Here is a 24263-nt window from a genome sequence, read left to right as displayed (position 1 = left end):
TGTTTGTGCAATTTACTTTACCCCCTCTGTAAGCTTCATCATCATGCATAACATTTAGTCACTTTCCCTTATCTAGTCACTAGGTAGACACATATATTGCAGTCCTGTTGCTTGCTGTTACTTGGCCCCAAACAAACCAAAAAACACTATAACAGTACCACCAATCTGATGAGTTCAAAAGTCTTCAGCCAAAAACTCATGAGCTTTGTTTTAGATAATATACTTTGGGTTCTTCTAATTTGGCTTCTGGTTTGAGCCCCTACTGTGCATGTGCTTTACAATTTCTCTGTGGCCAAGAGGGCTAGAAACTTTTTTAAATGAAACTGGAAATTCTCATGCAATCTTGTTTTGTGTGACTACACCCTGCTCAGCTCAGATTTTTTTACAACATTTTTAAGTTTGCAATAAAAATTCTCATTCACTTCTACATTTTTTTGACTCGAAGATGTATGAAGGTTTATGAATAGAGGTCATGGTAGAATGGATCAGTGGTCTGACCAGACAACTGAGCCAGTTCTAACTCCTCCTCTGTAGCTGACTGATCTTAATGTTTCATTTCACAAATGTTAGTTATGATTCTCCACTTCCCTAGGAGGTAGATAAATAGTATTGCCACCCTTTATCAACTGAAATAAGTTGAGGGGAAGAGAGGTTGTGATTTTACTCAAGTAGAATCCAAGTTGTTAAAACCATGGTCTTCAGATTCACTCTAGTATCTAATATACTAAATCACAGTGTGCCTGCCCATCTACAGGTAATTCTCTTAACTTCTATGCCTGTTTCTCAAAGTGACTTTCTCTGTGTGGAGGGCACTGTGGTCTTAGGGGTGGATCTAAGGAAAAATGAGGTTGGCATTTGCTTACAAGACTTGCACCTGCTGTGTAATCCAAGGGCTGGAAGTACTCCAGAAGTTCTGCAGTCTTCTGGTCTGCCAGTTTGCTGGGGAGAAGTTTCTTCCTGCTGGTTCTGCAGCTTCTCCTCTTTCCTCAAATCACTGCCAAATTCTCTTCTCTCGGGTAGCAGATGCTGCAAGAGAGGAAGAAGCTGATGCATTGTTTCCTCCAGTCAGGGCCGGTGCAACCACTAGGCAAACTAGGCAGCTGCCTAGGGCACCAAGAGGTTGGGTGCGGCCAAAAGTGCGCTCCGGGGAGGCGGTGGAGCGGAGGTGAGCTGGGGCAGAGGGGCGTGGGGAGAGCAGCCTGCAGCAAGTAGCGGGGGGCGGGGGGGTGGCGGGGCGGCGTGCAGGGGAACCGCTCTCTGCCTGAGTTCACCTCTGCTCCGCCGCCTCCCCTGAGCATGCTGCTTCTCTCCCTCCCCAGCTTGCGGTGCCAAACAGCTGATTGGCACCGCAAGCCTGGAAGGTGGGAGAAGTGGAGCGGCACCCTCCTCTACCCCCGTTGCTTCCTGCAGGTGGCCCTCCCTGCACCCCCCCGCCCCAGTTGCCACATGGCTCCCCGGGCTGAGGTGGGGGGGGGGCGGTGGGGAGCTGCCGCAGGGGGCACGCCTCAGGGTGGACAGGGGTGGGAGCTGCCGCAGGGCTCCCAGGGGAGAGGGGGATGGGCGGGTGCAAGGTGGAAGTTTCGCCTAGGGCGCAAAACATCTTTGCACTAGCCCTGCCTCCAGTCCTCAGGGAAAAGTGCAAAAGGCATTAAAGGCTAAATGCAGCTGCCTCTGTATGACCAACCTCAGCTTCCCTCCATTTCAGCTACCTCCAGAAGGAAAGAGGAAAGAGAATCTTACCTATGTATTGACTTTTTTTTTTTTTTTTGCTGTACATTTGTATGAAGCCACTTTCTTTAGTGGAAACTGCATCTCAAGAAACTTCAATATTCTAGAGTTTTTAGACTTGCATAGAATTGCTGGTAACTTCCTTTTTTTGCAAACCACAATTATTTAGCTTCAGAAGTGCAACAGCTATTGCATTTCAGTAGTGTATAAGGCATACAATGACTTTGCTGCATTGGTATAAAAATACTGTAATGAAGACTGAAGACATGGTAAGATAAGAACAGAACTGATTTATTTAACTTAACTATACTGAGCCTGTTTGTTTTCACTATGAAGTGCTCTTTTCTCTAAAGTTTTGTTGGGTTTTTTTCCATTTGAAATATGGAAGAGTTTCAGGGGGAATGTGTAATAGACACTTTTCAAAGCAAGGAATTTAGTCATATGGTTAAAACCTGTGTACTAATTTGAAAAATCTCAACCAGTAAACTTTAATTATGCCTAAATATAGCTAAATTATTTCTAAACTGTATGTCAGCTATTGTAATCAAAAACATATTGACCACCATTGCTGAGCAGTTAGTACTTCCTACTGGCTTTAAGTCTAAATTGTGTTCTTGTAGGTCAAGAAAGATAAAGGGAAAATAGAGCTTCATAAAGAACTTCCTGGGATTTAGATGACAATGTGAACTTTGTTTTTCCACTTTCCTTTCCATCTCTCTCTCCAGATCGCCCTGTATCCACTTACAGCTCTGGTATCCCATATCTTTTGGCCCTGTTAGACTATGATAACACTGTAATTTTCCCTATATGGGCAGGCTGATTGATATGAAGTGCTTAGTTTTATTTTTGGAAGAAATCTTTCATCTGTATTAGTCGGTTGTTCCTGAATACAATGTACAGTTTATAAACACGACATATGGTTCTGAATTTGTGATATTTTTGAGTAAAAGTTACACATACACACAGGTGTATAATATATATTGACACTAACCAGTAAATATGTTTTTAGATCAGAGCAACATACATTTTTAAATCTTTGACTTCACAGCTGTTAGAGACATACCTTTCATAGTCATTTTCACAATGGGGTATTGCAAATATTTATCAGTGGTAGGGGCCACGAACTGGAAGAAATAATGTCAATGGAATAAATGCATAAAAAAAGGTTAGAAATTGGGTTTAATTTTTAAGAAATAAGCCCTTCTCTCTACTGTTCTCCTGAAAAAATGTTTGGAAAGATGGTTTTGTGGTCAAGACATTGGACTGGTATTCAAGAGATCCTGTTTTTATTCTTTCTTCTGGCACAGATTTCTTGAGTGACTTTGCCCAAGTTATTTTAATTCTCTCTGTCTCAGTTCCATATCTGTAAAATGGGGATATTTCTGTACTCCGTGTTTGAAGTGCTCAGTACCACACTGGTAAGTCCCATAGAAAAACCTACAAATGGATGAATAAAATAAAATGCCCAAAATACATGCATGCATATAAGATAAAACATAAGTTCTTGACCTACTAAATAGCCACCATGCTTGGCCACACTTCCTGGTCAGTGGTCTGCCATCTGTACTTGAGCAGAGGAGAAACAGGCACTAGCAGCCACAGGGTATCGTCTACCTTCTGCGGTTTTCAAGCTGTGGGTCGCAACCCTGTTTCAATGGGGTCTCCAGGGCTGGCATTAGACTTGCTGGGGCCTGGGGCTGAAGCCCAAGCCCAAGCCCCACCCCACAGGGTCGTGGGGGTCAGGCTTCAGTCTCCCCCTCCTGGGGGTGTGTAATAATTTTTGTTATCAAAAGGGGGTCGCAGTGCAATGAAGTCTGAGAACCGCTGGAAGTGTAGCTGCAATTAGTGCTTGGGTTAGGAATCATACGGGCTATCAATTTGGTCCTATTAAACAACAAAGGGACTGTGGGGCGGTGCAAAAATTATAATATTGGCATGCCTTTAATTTTTTTATTTAAAAAAATGTGTAAATTTTTTCCAGTGAGCACTTGAGACTTGTACTTTGGTAGCCCCTTTAGCTGTTAAATAAATTTGTTCATTCCACCCAGTGAATCTGGAGGGTTTGTAGTTATGGAGAGTTACTGCAAGGAGGGAAAAGCCTTGGGTGCACATGATATTGGTTTGCACCAATGATTCTTTCACACCCTTTTTAAAATCCCTAATACAAAAACACAACTTTAACCAGAATTCCTAAATAATAAAACACATATGCTCTTCAAGGATGAAAATAAGGTTTCAGTTTTTAGGTGCATTTTATCATTGTGTATGCTTCTTTCCAGACATTTACTATGGTGTTCTAGGTATCTTGGCTTCATACTCTGCATGATCATGCTGCCTTCCTAGCGTCAAGTTCAGGACTGAGCTAAAGCTGATGAGCAGGGTATTTGAAGCACCATAAAATTATTCTATTGTTTTGTGGATTATGTAGATGTTGAGTAATCATTTTAAACAGCTTTCCTTTTCCATTTTCTTATACCTTATTAGACTAGAAACTTCATTGTGTGGGTATTTGAGATCTGCACACGCCAAAATATCTTATTGAAATCTTGGGTAACAAGATTGTGACAAGTATTGAGCAATTCACAAAGCTCACCATGATAGTGTGTGTACCAGCTAATTAAGTAACGGTTACAAGTTGTTTATGGCTGGGGATGGGTGGGTATCCTTCCTATTTTTGCTAATTGTATCTTCTCTCTCCGCCCCCATTCTCCACCATGTTCATATTTAATTAGGACTACAGCATCTCTCTAGCAGCTTCTGGGAGGACAGTGGATTACGCAAAGGCTCTCTTTATTGCTGGCTTCTATCTCCATCCTTGAAACAACTTCTTTATCAGCATCCTTGATCAGAGGGGCTTAATATAGCTTTAATGGAAAATGAATCTCTACCTCCATCCCTTTCCCACAAGAGCTGTTTTAGAATTTAGAATGTTTCTCTCTGCTCAAAGGGAATGAGGGTTCTAGACAACTTTATCCCTACTCTTATGACCTTTTCCGTTGAAGTATTTCTAGCTCAGCGTTTAACCATGTTTGATGCAAAAGTTAGACATTATTTTATAAGCTTAAAATAGGCAGGTTTTTTCTGATAACAGCTCTGCCACAGGGTTATGGGTGACCTATTTTGCGTAAAGAAGCAAAGTTATGCAATTCTGATTTTTTTCTAGGAGCAAACAGCTCTGTATTCCACGCAGGAATCACTGTTGTCCAATGACGCCACACTGATTTCTACCCCCTCCCACTCCTCCCTGTCAGGCTGTGCAACATACAGCAGCCAAATAATGGTTGCACCCAATTAGGTACTCTTATTAGGTTTTATGTTAATATTTGAGACACATGTTAATCAAATGGCATTTATTGTTACCTGGCTTGATGGTACTACTAAATGGAGTATTGGGGCTCATAAGTTGGAATCTTGTTTTAAAGAATTCTTTTAAAGAATCTAATTGTGTTCTAAGTATCTGTTTAGAATGCATATAATTCATGGCCCATGGTTCAATGACTTCAGAAGCTAGAAAGAGACCTTGCTTTGATGCCACCTTGTAAAGTGATCAGACAACAAATATTCTAAGGATGGCGTTATTATTTGATAGCTTGAGTAGTACTTTGATGCTCAGTTCTTTGCCAGCATATATAATGTAAAAGAACTGTAACAAGCTTACTATTTCAGGCCCACTTTGCTAATTTTCATGCTGAAGTTGATAAAATACTGGAAAAACCTTTTGGAAAGATAGTATCTTTCTTCCCCAAACTAAATCTAGAATGGATAGATAAGTCTTCAGCTGTGTTTATTTGACCAATTTTTTTAGTCTTGTATATCCATTGGGACCTCTTGTTCCTCTCAGCAGTGATGGAAGCTAGTGGAGTCTGTTCTAACTGTGGACTAAAAAGTTATTGGAAATGTCTAGTTGTACCTTGCTGTAAAATTAAATGTGCAGATGACTTGTTCAGGGACAAATCTCCCAGGTGACTGGCTGAACAAGTTAGTGTTCTATTGGTTACTCTTAAAGTAACATGCTATTTGTCACTTTCTAATTTATTTTTTATTTTTGGCAGGCTCAGGAGCAACTTAATGGTAGAAATGCCTGCCTTATTTTAGGAAAGGAAACCATTAATGTACCTTTCCCTGAAGTTGTGAGATGAGCATGCTACACAAATTATGGAAGCTCAGATTTGTAGTCATTTGAATTACCAATGTTGGTTTTATCACATCAATAAGTTTACTGGGGAAAGACCATTTTAGTTTACTGAACACTGTATTTCTGTATCAGTTTCCATCATAGGATTCGAGTAGGTTACCCATCCAGTCTGGCAGAGATGGGAGCAGTCCTGTGCTTCAGCCACAAACCCATCCTTTCCCTCAGCGGCTGACTGCTTTATCTAGAGTTCCATTCAGGATCCATATCTTTTTCAGCAGGTCAAATTTCAGAATCTCTCTCTCTCTCCCTCAGCAGCAATCAGCTACTCTGTTGTCTTATAGTAAATTTCTCTAGTGCCATAAAATGATTTGTGCCATATATTTATGGGTACCCTACATTTTCAAATATTATACTTTTGGTACAATGGGTTGAGCATTGCAATGTACTGAAAGCAGCCACTTTACCTTCAGACAGTAGTTCTGTCTAATCATCTAGAAGATTTTACAAACTTTTTTTCTGTCCCAGATATTTAGATATTTTCATGCAGCACTGTTGCATGGGCTTAAAAGGAATATCATCTGTGTATGTGGAAATGGCTATTATTTTAATCCTAGAAAAATGCCACTTAATACATCAGAAGTCACAAATACTCTTGTATTGCAGAAATTATCTTGAAGATTATATTCCTTTAAGTGTACAAGCTCATTCTTTGAGTTACAGCGACTGCCTAAATAAATTAAAAAAAGCTTGCATTATGCAGTTGTGTAAGGCAGCCACAAAACGTTTTGATTTTTCCCTCAAAAATGCTATTGATTAGACATCTGGACCCCAGAAAATACTTTTTACAAGATTGATTTACACTTTGCCATCTTCTCCTCGTGATTAACTGTTTACAACTGAGATCCCTACTGGTAGGACTAACTGTGGAGAAGGGAAAACTTGTTCTCCTCTCTTAGTGGCCTTTATGTGATATCTCCGCATCAGTCTGGGCAAACTTACCTCACACCTGAGCAAATTGAGGTAATTGTTTAAAAGAAAGTGAGTTCTATGATGTTAGTGTTGTAAAAGAACATTGGTGGTAGGAATTACCTGGTGATTTACAAGAAAGCTTCCTTGTGTCTTGTCCTTAGTTAAAAACAAAATAATAAAAGTTAAATCTTAAATCTTGACTGGTGTGGAGAACGTTCAAACTTCACAAGTGACTCTGAGGGAAGAAACTGAGTTTATCTAGCTCTGTTTGGGTAACTTACATGGAATTGGTTTTCAGTATAACCTTCTCTATTCTCCCCTTCCGCCTTTTAAAATGGACAATATAATCAAATACACTAACTTCTTTGAACTTTGGCGGTATTCAGTGATTCTCTCACTGTTTGTATTAATGACACTGGATGTGAACTCTTGGTAAGAGGCTAAATGGAAAATACACATTCTGTTGGGAACCCTTTTTTGTAGCTAGATTAGTCTTTGCCTTCTCTCATCCTACTCAAAAACAGAAGTATTGAGGAAGATTCCCAAGAAAGCCAGTCTTTTTTTTTCTTTTGCAACTATACAAAGTTTAATTTTTATATTTGATATTTATAGTTTACAATGAAAAATCTAAAACTAGAGCCCATGTGAAGATAAGGGGAAAATACTTTTTATTTGTTTTAAATGTAAAACAGTGGTTTGAATTTGAGAAGGAAACCAGAAGCTAGAAACTCATGAGTTTTAATCTAGGTTGTGTCTTTAATTAGCTGTAAAGCTTTGGTCAAGTCATTTACCTTTGTCTGTTTCCTCATATGTGGAAAAAAAGGAGTGATGATCCCTACCTTTATGAATGTTGTGAGGATTAATAGTATTGGTTCAGTATTTTACATGCAAAGCAAGTTATAAATGCTTCTTATTAGTGATATTCTGTTTGAGGGTTAACTTTTTTGCATTGCTGAACCTATTTGTTATATAATTGCCAAGTAATCTGCAAGTCTTTAGCAATATTGTCAATTTAGTTTTGATTTTCAGAGATGTCACCTATCCTGTTTTCCAGAATGACTCTTATTTGTTAAAGAGCTTATTTTATAGTCATATATAAAAAACTGTCTGTTTTTGTATTTCTAAAGGTTAGTTTTTAAGAGGATTTTTTTTAAATGAATCTATTTGTTGATTGTAAAATTTTACAAATCTCCATGTACAGCTATTAGAAACATGCATCCTGGGTTCTAAATATTTACATAAAATCATTTCAAATATACCATGGTAGCCTTTCCATATAGCTTTAATAATAATTAATCAATCAATACTTTAAAAAAAAATCCCTCAACTCTTCTGTACTCACAACCTATGTGGCCTTTTGCAATGTGTCTGGAAGGTTATCCAAACTGGGCTCAGGCAGACAATGGCAGGAAGAAATTTGTGGAGCTGAGGGGTCTTCAGTCAGAACACCTTGCCGGTAGCCCTTTCCATTTTAAACTGAGGGGACTACAGATGGTGTGCCTTTGTATATCCCAACTGTGGCATGAACCAACAGAATAACTGTAAATGTGCATGTTTGAAGCTACAAAGGTTTTCCTTCTAGTATTAAAGCTATAAATGGTGCATAGCATGCTGTAACTCAGTTCTAAATTTAAAAGTATAATAGTGTTACAACTCAAGTTTATTTATTAAAATGAAAGTTCTGAAATCTGATCCCTTTGCTGATTTCTTTGCTATTTAGTTCAGATTTTCATCACTAATACCTGTCTCAAAGTTCTTACAGGCAGATAAAGCTCTTTAGCTGAAATGAAGAGTTTGTCTTCTGTTTTGTTTGACTATATGTGAGTACTAAAGTTTAAGGACAATAATGTAGCTATTGGAGGGCAGTTAGAGTTTGATAACTTCAAACTAAACACAGATGCTGCATAAGAAATGATTGTTCAAATGGTGTTGGGTTTATATTGGCTTAATAGTTCATAGAGTGTTTGGAAAAATATTTTCAAGCTGTCATGCTCTTTTTAAATCACTGTGCACCTTCTTAACTAATAGGATTCTGAACATCTAGCAAAATATCTACCAGTTAAGTCACACTGCAATGTGAGCTGAAACTGCCCTGTGTGTAAAGGATACAACCTTATTTTACAACCACGTTTAAAAGTACTACTACTCCTTCACCCACCTCCACTACTCCCAAATTGAGCTCAGGGCTATAATGGAACCCATTATGAGTGAAAGGTCTATGACTCAGCCACTGAGCCACTCAAACTCTTGGCTTTTTAAATTACCACCATTAAAGCTTTAGTAGTTTTATCTCATAAGATATCATTGATGTAAAATGCATCACTGTTGGAGATATATTGTATGTTTGTGCTTACATTTATATTAGTTAATATAACCATTTGAGTTTGAAAGGTGTTTAGGTATTCTGCACACTGAATAAAGTTTATTTTCCACAATTAGTCACTTGTCCTTTATATTTAAGAACTTGTTTAAAATCAAGGAAGATATGTGGTGACACCATCTCACAAGGAATTAATTTTCAGTTTGCGCTTTCATTACTGATTAATTGAAAAAAAGCTACTCTGCCCATCATATTTTGACCACCTTCTAAGGACTTGTATTTTACTCCAGGGAGCATATACCTTTGATGTGACTACAATGATTATTAAAAAGCCAGGAACTTAAAGGGAGAAATTATTTCTTGAACATCTTACCTGAGTAAGCATCCAAATGGTACAATTGATCTTGTTTCTGTATTCTTTGCTTGAGATTCTTTGCTTTGCTAGAAAAGGTGGACATTGAAACTATTGCAATAAAAAAAAAAAAATCAAAGTGGAGAGGAAATTCCAAGAACACAGTGAAGGTTAAATGTTCGAATGTTGAAAGCTACTTTGTTCTTGTTTTTTCAATACACCAGGGTGTCACACTCCTTAATTATTCATATTGCTGTGAACAAACAAGATAAAATGTCTCTAGAAGAGACGTGTAATGAGGACATCTCAGGAAAGTATAACTGTGCTTAACCACATGCAATGTATCTTATTTGTATGTATTGTAAAAATATATTAACAGATTGTTACCTATTTCATTTATTATGATCATATATACTTCACCTCAAAAAACGAGAATCTTGGATGTCCACATGGCCACTAAAAATGTAGTTAAATGAATAACCCCTCCCCCTAAAAAAAATTCCCAAACAAACAAAAACTATAGAACAAGCAATATTAGTCCAACACCTCTAAAATCAATCCACACAAGGCTTTTATGAATACACACTCACTCAGATATATAACCATGTCTAAAGCATGTTATTAAGGTTGCAAAGCTAAGCATTCAAAGGTTAGGAAATGCAAAAGCAACCTTAATTCTGGCAACTTTTGTTAATGGGCATTATGATTCAATCTTTATTTACATGATCATGTACTATTTTTCCGTAGGACCCCATCTCAGTCAGTGGACAGTTACTATTTAAATAGCTATTTAATGTCACTTTATTTTCATTGTTCCTTGTGTGGCCCTATGATTTATTTACCTTATTCTGTCCAAATCCTACACTGAATAAGGAATTAATTGCCTCCTGAGCTTTTCTGTGGCACTCATCACAGTGGTATATGAGACCCTCAAAACATTAATGAATTTATCTTTGGAACTCTGCAAGGTAAGAGTATTGTTATCCTCACTTTATGGATGGGGGAACAGGGACAGAAAGTCAGTGACTTGCTGAAAAGCACACAGTGAATCAGAGACAGAGCTAGGACTCTGGAGTACCAGATGCTCACCTTTGTGTACATTCTTTCAGACTGCACTGCCTGAATGTCAGAGATGCTGAGCTCCCATTGACTTCAGCTGCATTTGTGAGTGCTTGGCGCGTCTCAAAATCTTGCTGCAGATAAGTTATGTACCCAGAAAATGAGTAATGGACACTTAGTGGTCATCTGCAAAATGTTTGATTTAAATGACTAGAAAAAAATCACATTAAGAGCCTGTGGCAGAGGCAAGATGGGTGACATTTACCTGCCTTAATCACACGATCATCTTCTGATGCAATCGCCTGTCTCTTTTTATGTACTCCTTCCAACTTCCAGAGCAAGTAAAGTAGGGGACCTATAGGTTACAGCCTCTTTGATTCTCTGAGTGCTATCCATCCTGTGAACTGAATGAGGCAGGGGTCCAGTGGCTGGTGGAGAAAGTGTATATGATCATATAAATCAAGACTATATCTTAATGCATATACACGAAAGTAGAATTAGTTTGAAAGGTGACCTTAATTCTGGAACTTAACTTTCAAATGCTTGATATTAAAACCTAAGTAACTTAGTTTTTTTCCTGTATGTTACTTTTGAGATTTGCTTTAAAAAGTCAAACAAGTTCTGTGCAATTGTAACAATCACCCATCTTCTATCATCAGGTTTTGAGCCCTCATTTTCCAGTGTACATTATTGACCTCAACTTCTTGAGCTACAAGGCTGACTCCATTAGCTGGTGGCTGGAGTGGGCTGTTATCATATGTGAACCTGCCACTAGAGGAGGATGAGATAAAGCACTGAAAGGAGTGAATTCTTTTTTTTTAGTCCTGTGTGTATTGCACTGTGGGTGCGCATGCACTTCATGCACCTGAGACAGGAAGAATTAATGCTCAGGAAACATCTTGCAGAGTTAGGCGATGAGACTGCAGTCTGACCCAGGCCAGGCAGACCCATCTGTACATTGGACAGTGGCATTAAGTGCATCCCCTACTATGTAACTTCCAATATGGGGTGAGTAGGAATAGAACTAAGGACTCTCTTATTCAAGGGAGGCACTCCCCACGTTTCAGAGAAAAGTCCCCTTTCATATCCTCTAAGAGGAAGACCTTCTCCCCAGTTTTGTCTATTGGCTGAATCGCTGCATTCTGGTCCTACAAAGACCCATGGCACTAACAATTAAGCTCAGAAGATTAAGAACATGGTGGTGGTGGTGGTACCAGCTATTACTGCCTCAGTGGCAGTACTGTGAAAAGAGAAGTGCCATGAGCCCAGATGTCCACTAGCAAAGATAACCAGCTAAGAAGTCTCACAATGAGCCACAAACACTGGTACAGCATGCTCCCATTCAGAACCTAAAACTTGCTCCATCTGTACAGGGAGACAAAAATCTTCATCCTTTGTCTGGGGAGGGATATACCACAACTGAGGATATCACTTTCCAGTCTGATCCACATTCTTTCAGAACTGCTCTTTGCCAGATACACTTTGGTGCAGGATTAATACAAGGAGAGACGCACTTCTCCACTGCCACTCATCAGTAAGACATCACCAGTACCATCAGCGCTGCCATTAGAGACCGACCCTACCTTTCGATCAGAAGCATCTGACATTGAGGAGAGAGAATCTAGAATCTCTTATAATATTTCACCGCACCCTCCTTAGGACTGCTGGGTACCATGTGCTTGGGGACCACCACAACCCATGAAGGATCCTTCTTACTGGCCATACTGGTATTGTCCCATAGAGTGGCACATCCCTCTCCTTTCAGAGACCAGCCAGAACTCCCTCTGGAACCTGTGGAAGGGTGGGGGGAAAGAACCAGATCCAGCAGCATTTCCAGTTCAGTTGTGTATAACATCTTCCTGCCCTGAAGCGGATGCTCCGGCATCATCTACGCATGATGACTGCAAACTGTTCCAGGAGCTATTAAGAAGTGTTGCTGAGGAGCTCCAGATCCCTCTAGAGGAAGTCATCCCATGAATACCTGGATATTCTGCAAAGTGCAGGTCTGAGTACAGTGGTTCTCACAGTAAACAAAGTGATCCTGGAGCTGGCTAAAGTGATGAGGCGTACTCCAGCAACATGTGCACCTACATCTAAAAGGACAGAGAAAAGATACTTTGTCCCAGCCAAGGGAGCTGAGTTCCTGTTTGTTCATCCCATGCCAAATTCCATGGTGGTGCAAACCACATTGGAAAGGAGTAGTCAACAGCAAAGCAGACTGGCTTCTTTGGATAGGGAAACAAAATGCCTGAGCCTTCTGGGGAGGAAGATATTTGATAAACAAGCTTGCAATTCCGAATAGCTAACTATCAAACCCCACTTGACATGTATGACTTTAAATTTTGCAAACTTGGAATATTTGACAGAGACAAACTCCCCCAAGAGGACAGAGGGTAATCCCAGGCCCTTATTCAAGAAGATAAGCTTGCAGCTAGATCATCCCTCTGCAGTGACAGGGTCCAATTAGTGAGCATTCTGATCAATCTGCTCCAAAAGAGTCCACAAACATTGGTTTGGACATGCCTCATGCTCCTGAGTCATATGGCGTCTTTCACATATGTAAGCCCATTTGCAAGACTCTTGACTTTGCTGCCTTCAAGCCTGGCTTCATAGTTTACGTACCAGACATGCATAGTTTGGACAGGTTAGTTAGGATCCCTCACAGAGTATGAGACTCTAGCTTGGTTACAGGAGAAACCGGAGTGTTTGGGAATTTGTTCAGTCCGCTACCTTCTCAGATATTTAATCACAGATGTGTGTCTGATAGAGTGGGAAGTGCATGTAAATGAACACATAGCTCAGACTATATGGAGCCCCATGTGAGTCAAGGATGCATATAAATTTCCTGGAACCGAGAGCAGAATATCAAACCACTTATCCACTCAGTGTATTCAGGTGATGTTGGACAATATGATAGTATTCTGCATCAACAAGCAAGGGTAAAGCAAGATGTATACTGATCTGTGTAAAGGTACCCTGTGTTAAATTGATCTATTGTCAGATTATACTATCAGCCGTACACTTCCCTGGAATCCACAACACACTGGTAGACCCTCAGCCATCTCTTCTTGACAGCAAGTATAAGAGGAGTAGCCGTGTTAGTCTGTATCCACAAAAACAAGGAGTCTGGTGGCCCCTTAAAGACTAGCAGATTTATTTGGCCATAAGCTTTCGTGGGTAAACCCACTTCTTCAGATGCATGGAGTTAAAATTACAGATACAGGCATAAATATATATTGGCACATGAAGAGAGGGGAGTAACCTTACAAGTGGAGAACCAGTGTTGAAGGCCAATTTAGGCAAGGTGAATGTGGTCCACTCCCAATAATTGATGAGGAGGTGTCAATGCCCAGAGAGGGAAAATTGCTTTTGAAGTGAGCCAGCCACTTCTAGCCCCTATTCAAGCCCAAATTGATGGTGTTAAGTTTGCAAATGAATTGTAGTTCTGCAGTTTATCTTTGAAGTTTTTTGGGTTGAAGAATGATTACTTTTAAATCTGTTGCGTGTCCAGGGAGATTGAAGTGTTCTCCTACGGGCTTTTGTATGTTACCATTCCTGATTTGTGTCCATTTATCCTTTTACATGGAGACTGTCCGGTTTGGCCAGCGTGCATGACAGAGGGGCATTGCTGGCATATTATGACACATATCACATTAATAGATGTGCAGGTGAATGAGCAGGTGAATGATGGTGTGGTTGGGTCCTATGATGGTGTCACTAGAATAGATATGGGGACAGAGAAGACAACGGGGTTTGTTACAGGGATTGATTCCTGGGTTAGTGTTTCTGTAGTGTGGTGTGTAGTTGCTGGTGAGTATTTGCTTCAGGTTGGGGAGCTGTCTGTAAGCGAGGACTGCCTCCCAAGGCCTGTGAGAGTGGGGAATTGTTTTCCAGGATAGGTTGTAGATTGTTGTTGATGCACTGGAGAGGTCTTAGCTGTGGGCTATACATGATGGCCAGTGGTGGTCTGTTTTTCTTGTTGGGCCTGTCTAGTAGTAGGTGACTTCTGGGTACCCATCTCACTCTGTCAGTCTGTTTCCTCACTTCCCCAGGTGGGTATTGTAGTTTTAAGACGGACAGAAATGGGAGATTCAGAACCTCAGTGGTGAGACACATTCCAATGATGGGGATCCCAGTGTCTGGACCTGTTTGCATTGCAGGACAAGAAATGCACAAGGTATTGTTCCAGGGAGGCACAGGACCAGAACTCCAGAGAAGTTGCCCTTCTAATCCCATGGTCTGAAAATCTGGTGTATGCTTTCTGCGCATCCCAGTCTTACCTTGAGTTCTCAGAGATACACAATAGTCCATTGTTACTCCTGTGGGAATTCTGTGCCACTACGCAAAATGCAGAATTTTGTAGAAAGTAACATGTACGCAGAATTTCCTTTCCTGCACTGAAGTGGGCTGCGGTGCTGCTAGCTGCCACTAGAGGCCAGTGGGTTTGGCAGAGCCCAGCTTGTATATAGAAGACACTGCTGAGGGTGGGAGAGGGAGCTAGAGGGTTCCTGGCAGCTGCAGTTACCAGAGGAGAGGGTGGGGCACAGGAAACTCGGTGCAAGCTTGGGACCTCCCTCTGGTTCCCTGGGCTCGAGGAGGAGAGGGGGTTAGATGGTCTGGGCAAGGGGGGGCCCCCGCATCTAGGCTCATAGGGGAGTTGGTGTGGGCATCTGGACTGGAGGGGCCACTGTGGTTTTGCTCTAGGGCATGGAGGTGGTTTAGATGTTTTGGGTGGGAGGGATCTGCAGGTTGGTTTGGGGAGGTGGTAGGGGTTATGGGTGTCTGACCCACAGGCTAGGGCAAAGAAACAGGAACTACGTTGTCATAGGGGTTTCTTTAACTCTACTCCTGAGGGAAATTTTGTGTCTGTATTGTTAGACTTACTTGCTGACAGGTATTTTGAAATAAATTACCAAAATAATTGAAACTGGTGTGATTATGTGGTGGTGTTTTGACAGATTTTGCAGAATTTTCAATTTTTGGCACAAAATGCCCAGGAGTACACTGTGGTGGATCATCCTCTTTGTTCTCAGATGTCTGCAACAATTTTGGTTCCCCATTCTTCTTTGACTGTCGTCCTGTCTGCCAATTAGCATTCAGTCCTTCCCAGACCTCCTGGCACAGGTCAAGGGCAGGATCAGGTGTCTGAATTCAGTCACTTCACCTTGCAGTATGGCATTTGGAAGTGTTGAACCTGGATCAGAAATGTTCAGTAGCTGTTAAAACCATCCTTAGCAATAGTAGAAAAGAATTCACGAGAAAGTGTTTCTTAGCTAAATGAAAAAGATTCTATACTTGAACTCTACTTTACCATATGTCCCTAGAGGAAATGAACATCTCTACCATTTTGGACTTCCTACTTGCCTTGAAATCGCCAGGTCTTTCTCCTTGGCTCGCTTCAGTTTCATATAGCAGCCATCAGCACCTGCTGCCCTCTGATTGACAGCAATTCCCTCTTCACACATTCAGTGACTATGGGGCTTCTGGATGGTTTACTCTAACCTACCCCCATCTTGGGATCTTACCTTGATGCTTGAGTACTCCTTCCTAGGAAGGCAGTCATTTCCCATTTTGTATGTGTGCAATTGATTGTTCCTTCCTGAGTGGAGTACTTTGCATTTGTCCTTATTGAATTTCATCCTATTTACTTCAGACCATTTCTCCAGTTTGTCCAGATGATCGGGAATTTTAATCCTATCCTCCAAAGCATTTTCAATCCCTTTCAGGTTGGTGGTATCTGCAAACTTTATAAGTGCACTTTCTATGTGATTATCTAAATAACTGATGAAGGTATTGAACTGAACTGGACACAGAACTGATCCCTGCAGGACTCCACTTGATATGCCCTTCCAACTTGACTGTGAACCACTGATAATTACTCTCTGGAAACTGTTTTCCAAGCAGTTCTGCACCCACCTTTATAGTAGCTCCATCTAGGTTGTATTTCCCTAGTTTGTTTGTGAGAAGGTCATGCAAGACTGTATCAAAAGCCTTATTAAAGTAAAGAGATACCACATCTACCACTCCTCCCCTCCCCCCAATCGACAAGGTTTGTTACCCCTTTAAAGAAAGCTGTTAGGTTGGTTTGACACAATTTGTTCTTAACAAATCCATGCTGACTGTTACTTATCACCTTATTATCTTCTAGGTGTCTGCAAATTGATTATTTAATTATTTGCTCCATTATCTTTCTGGATACTTGAAGTTAAACTGACTGGTCTGTGATTCCTCATGTTGTCCTTGGTCTTCCTCTAGCTTCTAATGTATTTGTAGAATGTTTTCTTGTTACCCTTTGTCTCTAGCTAGTTTAATCTCATTTTGTGCCTTGGCCTTTCTAATTTTATCCCATCATACCTCCTTGTTTATATGCATCATTTGTAATTTGAGCTAGTTTCCACTTATTGTAGGATTCTTCACTGAGTTTCAGATTATTGAAGATCTCGTGGTTAAGCCAGGGTGGTCTTTTGCCATATTTCCTATCTTTCCTGTGCAGTGGGATAGCTTGGTCTTGTGCCTTTAATGTCTGTCTGAAAAACTGCCAATTGTCTTCAATTGTTTTTTTTTCCCCCTTAGACTTGTTTCCCAAGGGATCTTACTTACCAACTCTGTGCATTTGTTAAAGTCTGCCTTCTTGAAATACATCTTCTTTATTGTGCTGTTTTCCCTCCAATCATTCATTCGAATCATGAACTCATCATTTCATGATCACTGTCACCCAAGCTTCCTTCCACTTCCAAATTTTCAACCAATTCTTCCCTATTTGTCAAAATGAAATCATAAGTAGTGCTTGTCAGTCACTCACAATGGAATGCACCTGAAGAAGAAAGAGGGAGGTTACTTTGATGCAATCTAGTAAGGGGTCACTATCTGCCCTGGGATTTTTGGTGCTTTAAATGCTATGTTGCTGTGGTTCACAATCCTGACACCAACAGCCAGTATACAAGTATGCAGGTCACATCCTGGTTTCTACCACCCAGTAATACCCGCCCAATCCCAAGTTTCCCTGTAGTATCCAGCCCTCTCACTGAACACTTAAAAACTGTTGCCTGCTTCCTTAAAGAGACAGTAACCAGGCAGCAGGTTAACAAACACTATTTTAATAAAAGCACTGAACTGGCTTATAGTAAAAGTAAAACAAGTTTATTAAACAAAGTCTTAGGTTTAAGTGAAACAGAGTATAAGGAATAAAGATGATAAAGGGTTACAAGCAAACAAAGGTAAAATTTGCTTTTAAGGCTAAAAGCTGATTTAACAAACTGGACTCTCTTGTTCAAAGAAGTGTTTCTCAACAAGTCTCCTTTCCAGAATCGCTGACTAGACTCTTTGGCCAGGTCCCTTCATAGAGCTCAAAGTGTTTGGTTCCTTTGTCTCCTCTGAAGAAGGATGCCAAAATGGCTTTTTCTCTCTGCCTTTATCTTTCCAGAGTTCAATGACCTTGTTTCAAGAGGCGGGAAGGCTTCCTGAGGATGCAATCTCCACCCCCCACAGAAATTATAAGTGGTCCGCTTCCCCCACTTACTTTTCTATGGCTTTGTTTACCTTTCATGTAAATGTGCATTTCTTTCTTTGGTCACCCCTTGTTTAATTTACACTGGAGACACATCCACACAGAGGAATGTCATTCCACCTGTTTGAAATAGGTGTGGCTTAAGCACTGTTTGCCAGATGCTTTTTAAGAACATATTTCCAGCACATATCTGTAAAGATCTTTGTAGGTTTACTATACATAAATCATGAGTATTAATGATCAGTGAGTTATTAGTTTTTAAGTGATATATTTCATGTCACCTTTGGTAATATATCATGGCAGGTGTACTAACTGGCATTGGGGGTGTTCTGAGGGTCGCAGTTACTTACTTTCTTTAACCTTAGCTCTTTGAGATGTGTTGTCCCTATCCATATTCTGTTACCTACTTTGCTTTGTCTCTGCTTTGGCTCTTAACTGTGATTTGCAGCAGAGACGGAACTGGAGAAGCCCACCCTTTATGCCCCTGGTTCAGAGCACAAGGGGAGAGTGTGTGCAGGCACATGCCAACAGACCTTACTAGCAAGAATCTTCCAGTCTTAGTTGCATGGAGCATATACGTATCTACAGTGGATTACAGATAGGGACCACAAATCTTGAAGAATTCCATTTATGGAAGGTAGGTAAACTCTCCATCTATGCATGAGTAACCTGAATTTATGGATGGCATAGCCCTGGACAAAGATATGGCATATTTATTCTTTTCAGAGGCTGTGGGTGAAGTTGATTGTATTGGGTATTTTGTGTTCAAGCTGTGAGTTCTCTTCCCAGTTTGTGCACTCCTTATGGGGTATAAAGGCCTTGAAGAGAATAATAATAATCGGTTAGGAAGGGTATAGTTACTAGCACCAGTCGAAAGAGCATGTTTAGAACTCGCGGTCTCCTGGTTTCTGCTGTGCTACAACTTCTCCTAAATCAGTGGTTCCCAAACTTTAACAACCTGTGAACCCCTTTCAATAAAATGTCAGGTCTCGCAAACCCCCTCCTAAAAATGAATATTTCCAGGTATTTTCTCCTTTACTGGAATATAAATTATATAAGTAGTGATCTTAAAAATATAAAATTTGTTTTTATGACATGCTTATTACACATTATTATTAATTATTTATAATTACAGTATTTTTATTACATTATGAACACAGCAACACTCTTCCAAGATCTCACTTTTGTAGCTTGTATCACTTTAAATAAGCCTGTTATAAGACGAGCCTGTTTCATCAAGGAGTATCAGATGTGAAACAGCATGAAGATATTAAGAAGCCAGCTCAGAGTTCCTCCTACATAAGCATTCAGGTCTTGAGTGGACCAGGCAAACAACGCATGTTACAACAAAGCTTAAACTTGTGCTTCATAATTTTAAAAACAATACTAGCTGCCTATTTAATTTTAAAAACAGGAAAAAATATTCACCTCCCTTTCCATTTCTTATAAGGAGTCTTGAAGTTTAAATCTCCTCAGTGTAATAGATATGCTTGCTTTGATCTGCTTAGCTCTTGGAAGTCCAGGGGCTCCTGGCTGCTGGGCCCATGCTGCCCGGGGTCCCTGGGGACAGCTCTGTCTGCCATTTGGGAATTTTCTCCCGAGAACCCCCTGTAACATTTCACGAACCCCAGTTTGGGAACCCCTGTCCTAAATCAATGAGAATTTTGAGGGAATAAAAGAGAAAGTGAAGAATATATAAATATATTTTGTGTGTGTCACATCCAGGTTTGAGCTCCTTGTATGGAATTCTAAAGTTGAAAAACTAAGGTGGTTGGTACACATACAGTGTTCTAGAACGTTGCTGGGTTTTGGCCAAACCAAAAACAAACTAGGTTCTGTTAAATGGGTGGGAAATGGTGTTTTATTTTAGGAAAAAAACAAACGGTTTATAACTCAATCTAATCTGAATTGATTTTCATGAAGACAGCAAAAGGCACTTTCCTGACTGCGGAACTAGCCCTTTGTCAAATTTCAAAATCTTGCTGAAAACCATGAAAATATTAGAGCTGTTCAAAAAAAACTATAAGAATTTGATGTAATGGAAGTGCTAGGCAACCTTAAATAGGGGTCACTCCTGTTCCTTCTATAAAAATTTGTGTGTGCACATGAATAAAAACTAGAGGTTCTAAAACAGTGCCCTATCTGTAAAGAGTGTCATGTCAATTATCTCTTCAGCTACATAACACTGGCATTACTATATTTTTAGTTGGTAAACGACCCTCCCTTTTTTTTTGACCCTTTCAGTGTTGGTAAAATGTTTAATTGCTTTAATAGCTTCAGTTTCATGTGTAGCTCCTACTGGAATGAGTCTTAAGGACATAATTATCCTCTTTAAATCTTAAACTGTCTTTGCCTAACCTCTAATAAAGTTTCATGAGTTGAGGGTAATTAAACTCTGCTGTCAGTAAAGTTAAGTATTTGATTCATTTTGGGAGAAAGGGGAAATTAATAGGCTGTTTCCCTGTTTCTTGGCTACTGTAACAGTGCTGTTATATGCTTACACCTCTGGGGGGGAAGGGTTTTGCTCTTTGTTCATGCAGTGGTTGGTAGGTATGCTTAGTGACAAACTTCATGAAACCTTCTTTGTAGACTGAGCACATTCTATTTTCCTTGGCCCAGTAAACCGGATCCCCATTTGTTACTGCACCAGTAGGTTAATGTATTATTCCTGTGCAGACTTTCTCAAAACCAATCAATTTAGTCGGTCAAAGAACTTAACTCTTAGGATGAAAAGCTAGCAGTGCCCTCCATAGCATGTGATGGCATGTTCATCTCCCTTGATTCTTACTGGTATTGGGAGCCTCTTCTATAACACTAAAATGTAAAATCAGATAAGCTGAATCTTAACTCAAAATCCTAGAATAAATGATGATTCATTCCATAATATCATTAATACAAATTTTACAATATTCTAAAAATGAATTTTTTGAAACCATTTTATAGACATCCCATTTATTCTATTGTCTCAACATGTTGAGCTTCTAAAGTATCTTTTATCTAAGAGGTTCATTTTGTAAACAGTGCATTAATCTTCACAATGCACTGGTCAGGTTGGTGGTATTCCTGTTTTACAGGTGGGGAAACAGCTGTTCAAAAAGGATGACTTCCCCAAAGTGTCAGTCTATGGCAGAATTGGCAATAGAACCCAAATCTCCTGGCCTACTAGTTCTGAGCTTTAACCATTAGATGATGATGCTTTCATTAATGAGCTAGGCCCAAGTGTATACTGTTCTTTCTGAATTATAAGTTCACTAAACAAGCAGCAGTGGCATATCTTCTGAATTTATAATTTCATATGTAGCTATTAATTAAGCAGTTTTGTCCCTAACTGTTTGTATGGGGTTGGGAGAAAAGACAGAACATTAGTATATTAAGGGACTTCTAATTTTCAGTGTGTATTAAGTTAATTTCGTTTCCCAATTTCATCCTGAAGTGGGAAGATAAATGGACCTTACTAGTTTATCTTTTTGGACCAACGTTAGTGGCTTGTCTGCTCTGTGTATTGGCATTTGGAGTACTGCTCTGCACTAAGCCTGGTGAAGTTTACAACATGCCACTTAAGATGTGAGTAGGAGAAGTGAACTTTACTGCTAGAGGAGAACCTAAATGAACAAGGGCAATTCTAAAACACTTTTATAAGTGATCTGAAGCCTTGCTTGATTAAAAAAAAATAATTCTTGGGGTATTTATTACTAAATTACCATAACCTGGCTATAAGAGGGTTGAACAAGTCAAGACTGCTAGTTCTTAAGAAGAAAACTAACCAAGGCCTGACTGTGTGGCTACAATGTCATGTCAAGATTATGAATGTGATGCTGAAACTGCCTGTTTCCAACTTAGGCTATACCTTACAGACTGGAACTTCAGTACCTAGCTTGAAAGATCATATTTTTAAGTTGGGGGGAAAAGTAGGAAGGTAGCACGAAGAATATAATTCTCATCCTTCCAAAAGAGCTTTCTTGTTTCTAGACATAGCTGCAAAAGGGTTCTGATTTTGCTACAGCTACTGCGTTCAGTTTTATACTGAGAGAAATCTTTTGCAAGTAAGAGAGAAGCACACGACTTAAGAATTCATCTTTTGTTTATAATATACCATTATTTACAGGAATTATATAGCAAAACAACTTACAGTAGTTCTCAAAACTTGCTTTAAGGTGAATGGGGGGGAGGGGGCGTTGGGTTTTTTTCTTGTAGCAGCAGCCTAACTCTTGTGTTGAATTTCCCACAAAACTGTCTACTTCAACTCTGCAGTTTTATGTAACATTCCTTCAAAATATTTGTCTGGAGTAATCTCAGTTTGTTATGAGAATTCACCCAGGCAACTTGCATTAGGTTAGCAAAAGTTGCATAGCCAGCACCTGTTGTAAATAAAGTTGAGAGTAAACCTTGTGTTTATGGGTACTCTTGGAATAACCAGAGGAATTTTCTAGTGTTAGGCTCCTTTTTGATCTTGTGTTGGAGCAACTGAAAAGTCCAGCTTACACTATAAGAAAACGGATAACCAAAATCATTTAAAATCAGACCATTGGCTCAGGTTATACTTCAAAGACATGAGATCAAAAGTAATGGTGAGTTAGTTGAGTGTACGTCAGGCTTCCTTTACTGTGCCCATCCTGTCCCCCGCCTTTTGCTTAATGTGTTTGAGTTCTTTGGTCACAAGTATTGAAAGTGCAGGGTGGAAATTTCATTAGTATGTTTCTTGCCTCTTGGACCATAGATAACTGAAGTACAACCTTTACCATTCTGCTGTAAATTGGTGTCAGGGACTTTCATAGAGGTGACTCTAGGTTAGCTAAGTGGAATCCATTTGAAATAGTACTCTGCTAGCAGGGTGGTGAAGATGTTGAGCTGGGGTCGTTACTGTGATGAATTCTATGCCCAGTTTGTCCCATCATGTGTGGATGGCAGTACAACTAGAGCTGGTAAAATCTGTTAACTTGAGAGGTTTTGACTACTCTGTTCATAGGAAAAACATGTCAAGTTAGTTAGGATGTGCGCATTGCTAGGTTTGTCATGTGTAGAATTCACCCTAAATTCTTTAGCAGTGATCTTACACTGCTATCTTAAGCCAGGAGTCCTCAACATTTTCATACTGTGGATCAGTTCATAATAGAGCTGTTGTTTTGTGGACCATCCCGCATCCCATTTGCAGCTGTATAAAATAGCTGTGGCAACTATAGCAATTGCTTATGTGAAAAAGCAGCTTGGAAAGTAGGTATGTATTCAGCTGTCGTTAGTGTCTGTTTTTGCTGTTCATGTCAATTTCCCCTCCTATCAGTTCTAATTCTTTCAGGGCAAGCAAGGAGAGTCAATACAATGTGAGTCAGCTTTCAATCGCCACCACCAAATGCTCAGTGCTTCACAGACTACAATTTAGGAATTATAAAGCCCAGGGGAAAATGACTAATAACTGTTGTCATATGCTGCGGTGTTGTAGCCATGTTGGTTCCAGGATATGAGACACAAAAAGTGGGGTGAGGTAATATCTTTTATTGGACGAACTCTGTTGGTGAGAGACACAAACTTTCAAGCTACACAGAGCTCTTCTTCAGGTCTGGGAAAGGTACTCAGTGTCACAGCTAAATACAAGATCGAATAGATAGTTTAGGGGACCATTCAAGGTGAAGTGGCCTGTTAACACTATTTCTTGTTCGAAAGGTGTTAATGAGACATGGCAATGTGTTTCCAGAGTTACAAAATTACAAGATTAATTATTACCCTATCCATTTGTAAAATAGTTTATAATACTATAGCCTTTTCTACAGTGTTTAAAGAAAATGTGGCAACTCTTCAGAATTGTTCTTAAAAAGTTTAACTATTTTGGCTTTTCCCTATATTGCAAAAGGGACCTCCTGAAAAAATTAGTTGTAGCAGATCAAATCAGCTGTCATCCTGGATCCTGAAATATTAACTATGACAAGTATTTGAGGTCTTATTACTATTGTATCTTGTAAGTGAATGGCAGTGAATGATGCTGTTTTGCCTGAACACTTATATACTATCAAATCTACCCCGCCCCCAAAAGATCTTGCAGTTAAATTTCGGATGGTGGTTTAGGAGCAGAAGAGCATGGGATGAGAATGAGGAAAGATTATTTGAAGAGATGGGGTGCACAGAGGGATTTAGAGAAGAAAGAATAGTCTTGATGGATGACAGTGAGGCTGTACCCATATTCCAGCACTGGTGCATCTGT

At 39.9% G+C, this 24263-nt stretch overlaps 1 protein-coding gene across 6 annotated transcripts in view; it reads left to right on the top strand.

Moving 5' to 3' along the window:
- CHD7 (chromodomain helicase DNA binding protein 7) overlaps positions 1–24263 on the top strand; it is a 185565-nt gene that overhangs the window by 83221 nt on the left and 78081 nt on the right. The window contains exon 1 of one of the 6 annotated variants that reach the window (XM_073331069.1): positions 18589–18707. The exons of the other annotated variants lie outside the window; for them this stretch is intronic. Within the exon in view, the coding sequence (XP_073187170.1) occupies positions 18636–18707 (72 nt within the window). The 5' untranslated portion in view covers positions 18589–18635. Of the gene's footprint in view, positions 1–18588; positions 18708–24263 lie in introns of those variants that run through there. 6 annotated transcript variants of the gene reach the window in all.

This window comes from Lepidochelys kempii, chromosome 2 (assembly GCF_965140265.1).
Source record: "Lepidochelys kempii isolate rLepKem1 chromosome 2, rLepKem1.hap2, whole genome shotgun sequence".
In the NCBI taxonomy this organism is placed as follows: Eukaryota; Metazoa; Chordata; order Testudines; family Cheloniidae; genus Lepidochelys; species Lepidochelys kempii.
Note: the sequence above shows the minus strand (reverse complement) of the source record. Positions and strands in the feature narration are given on the sequence as shown.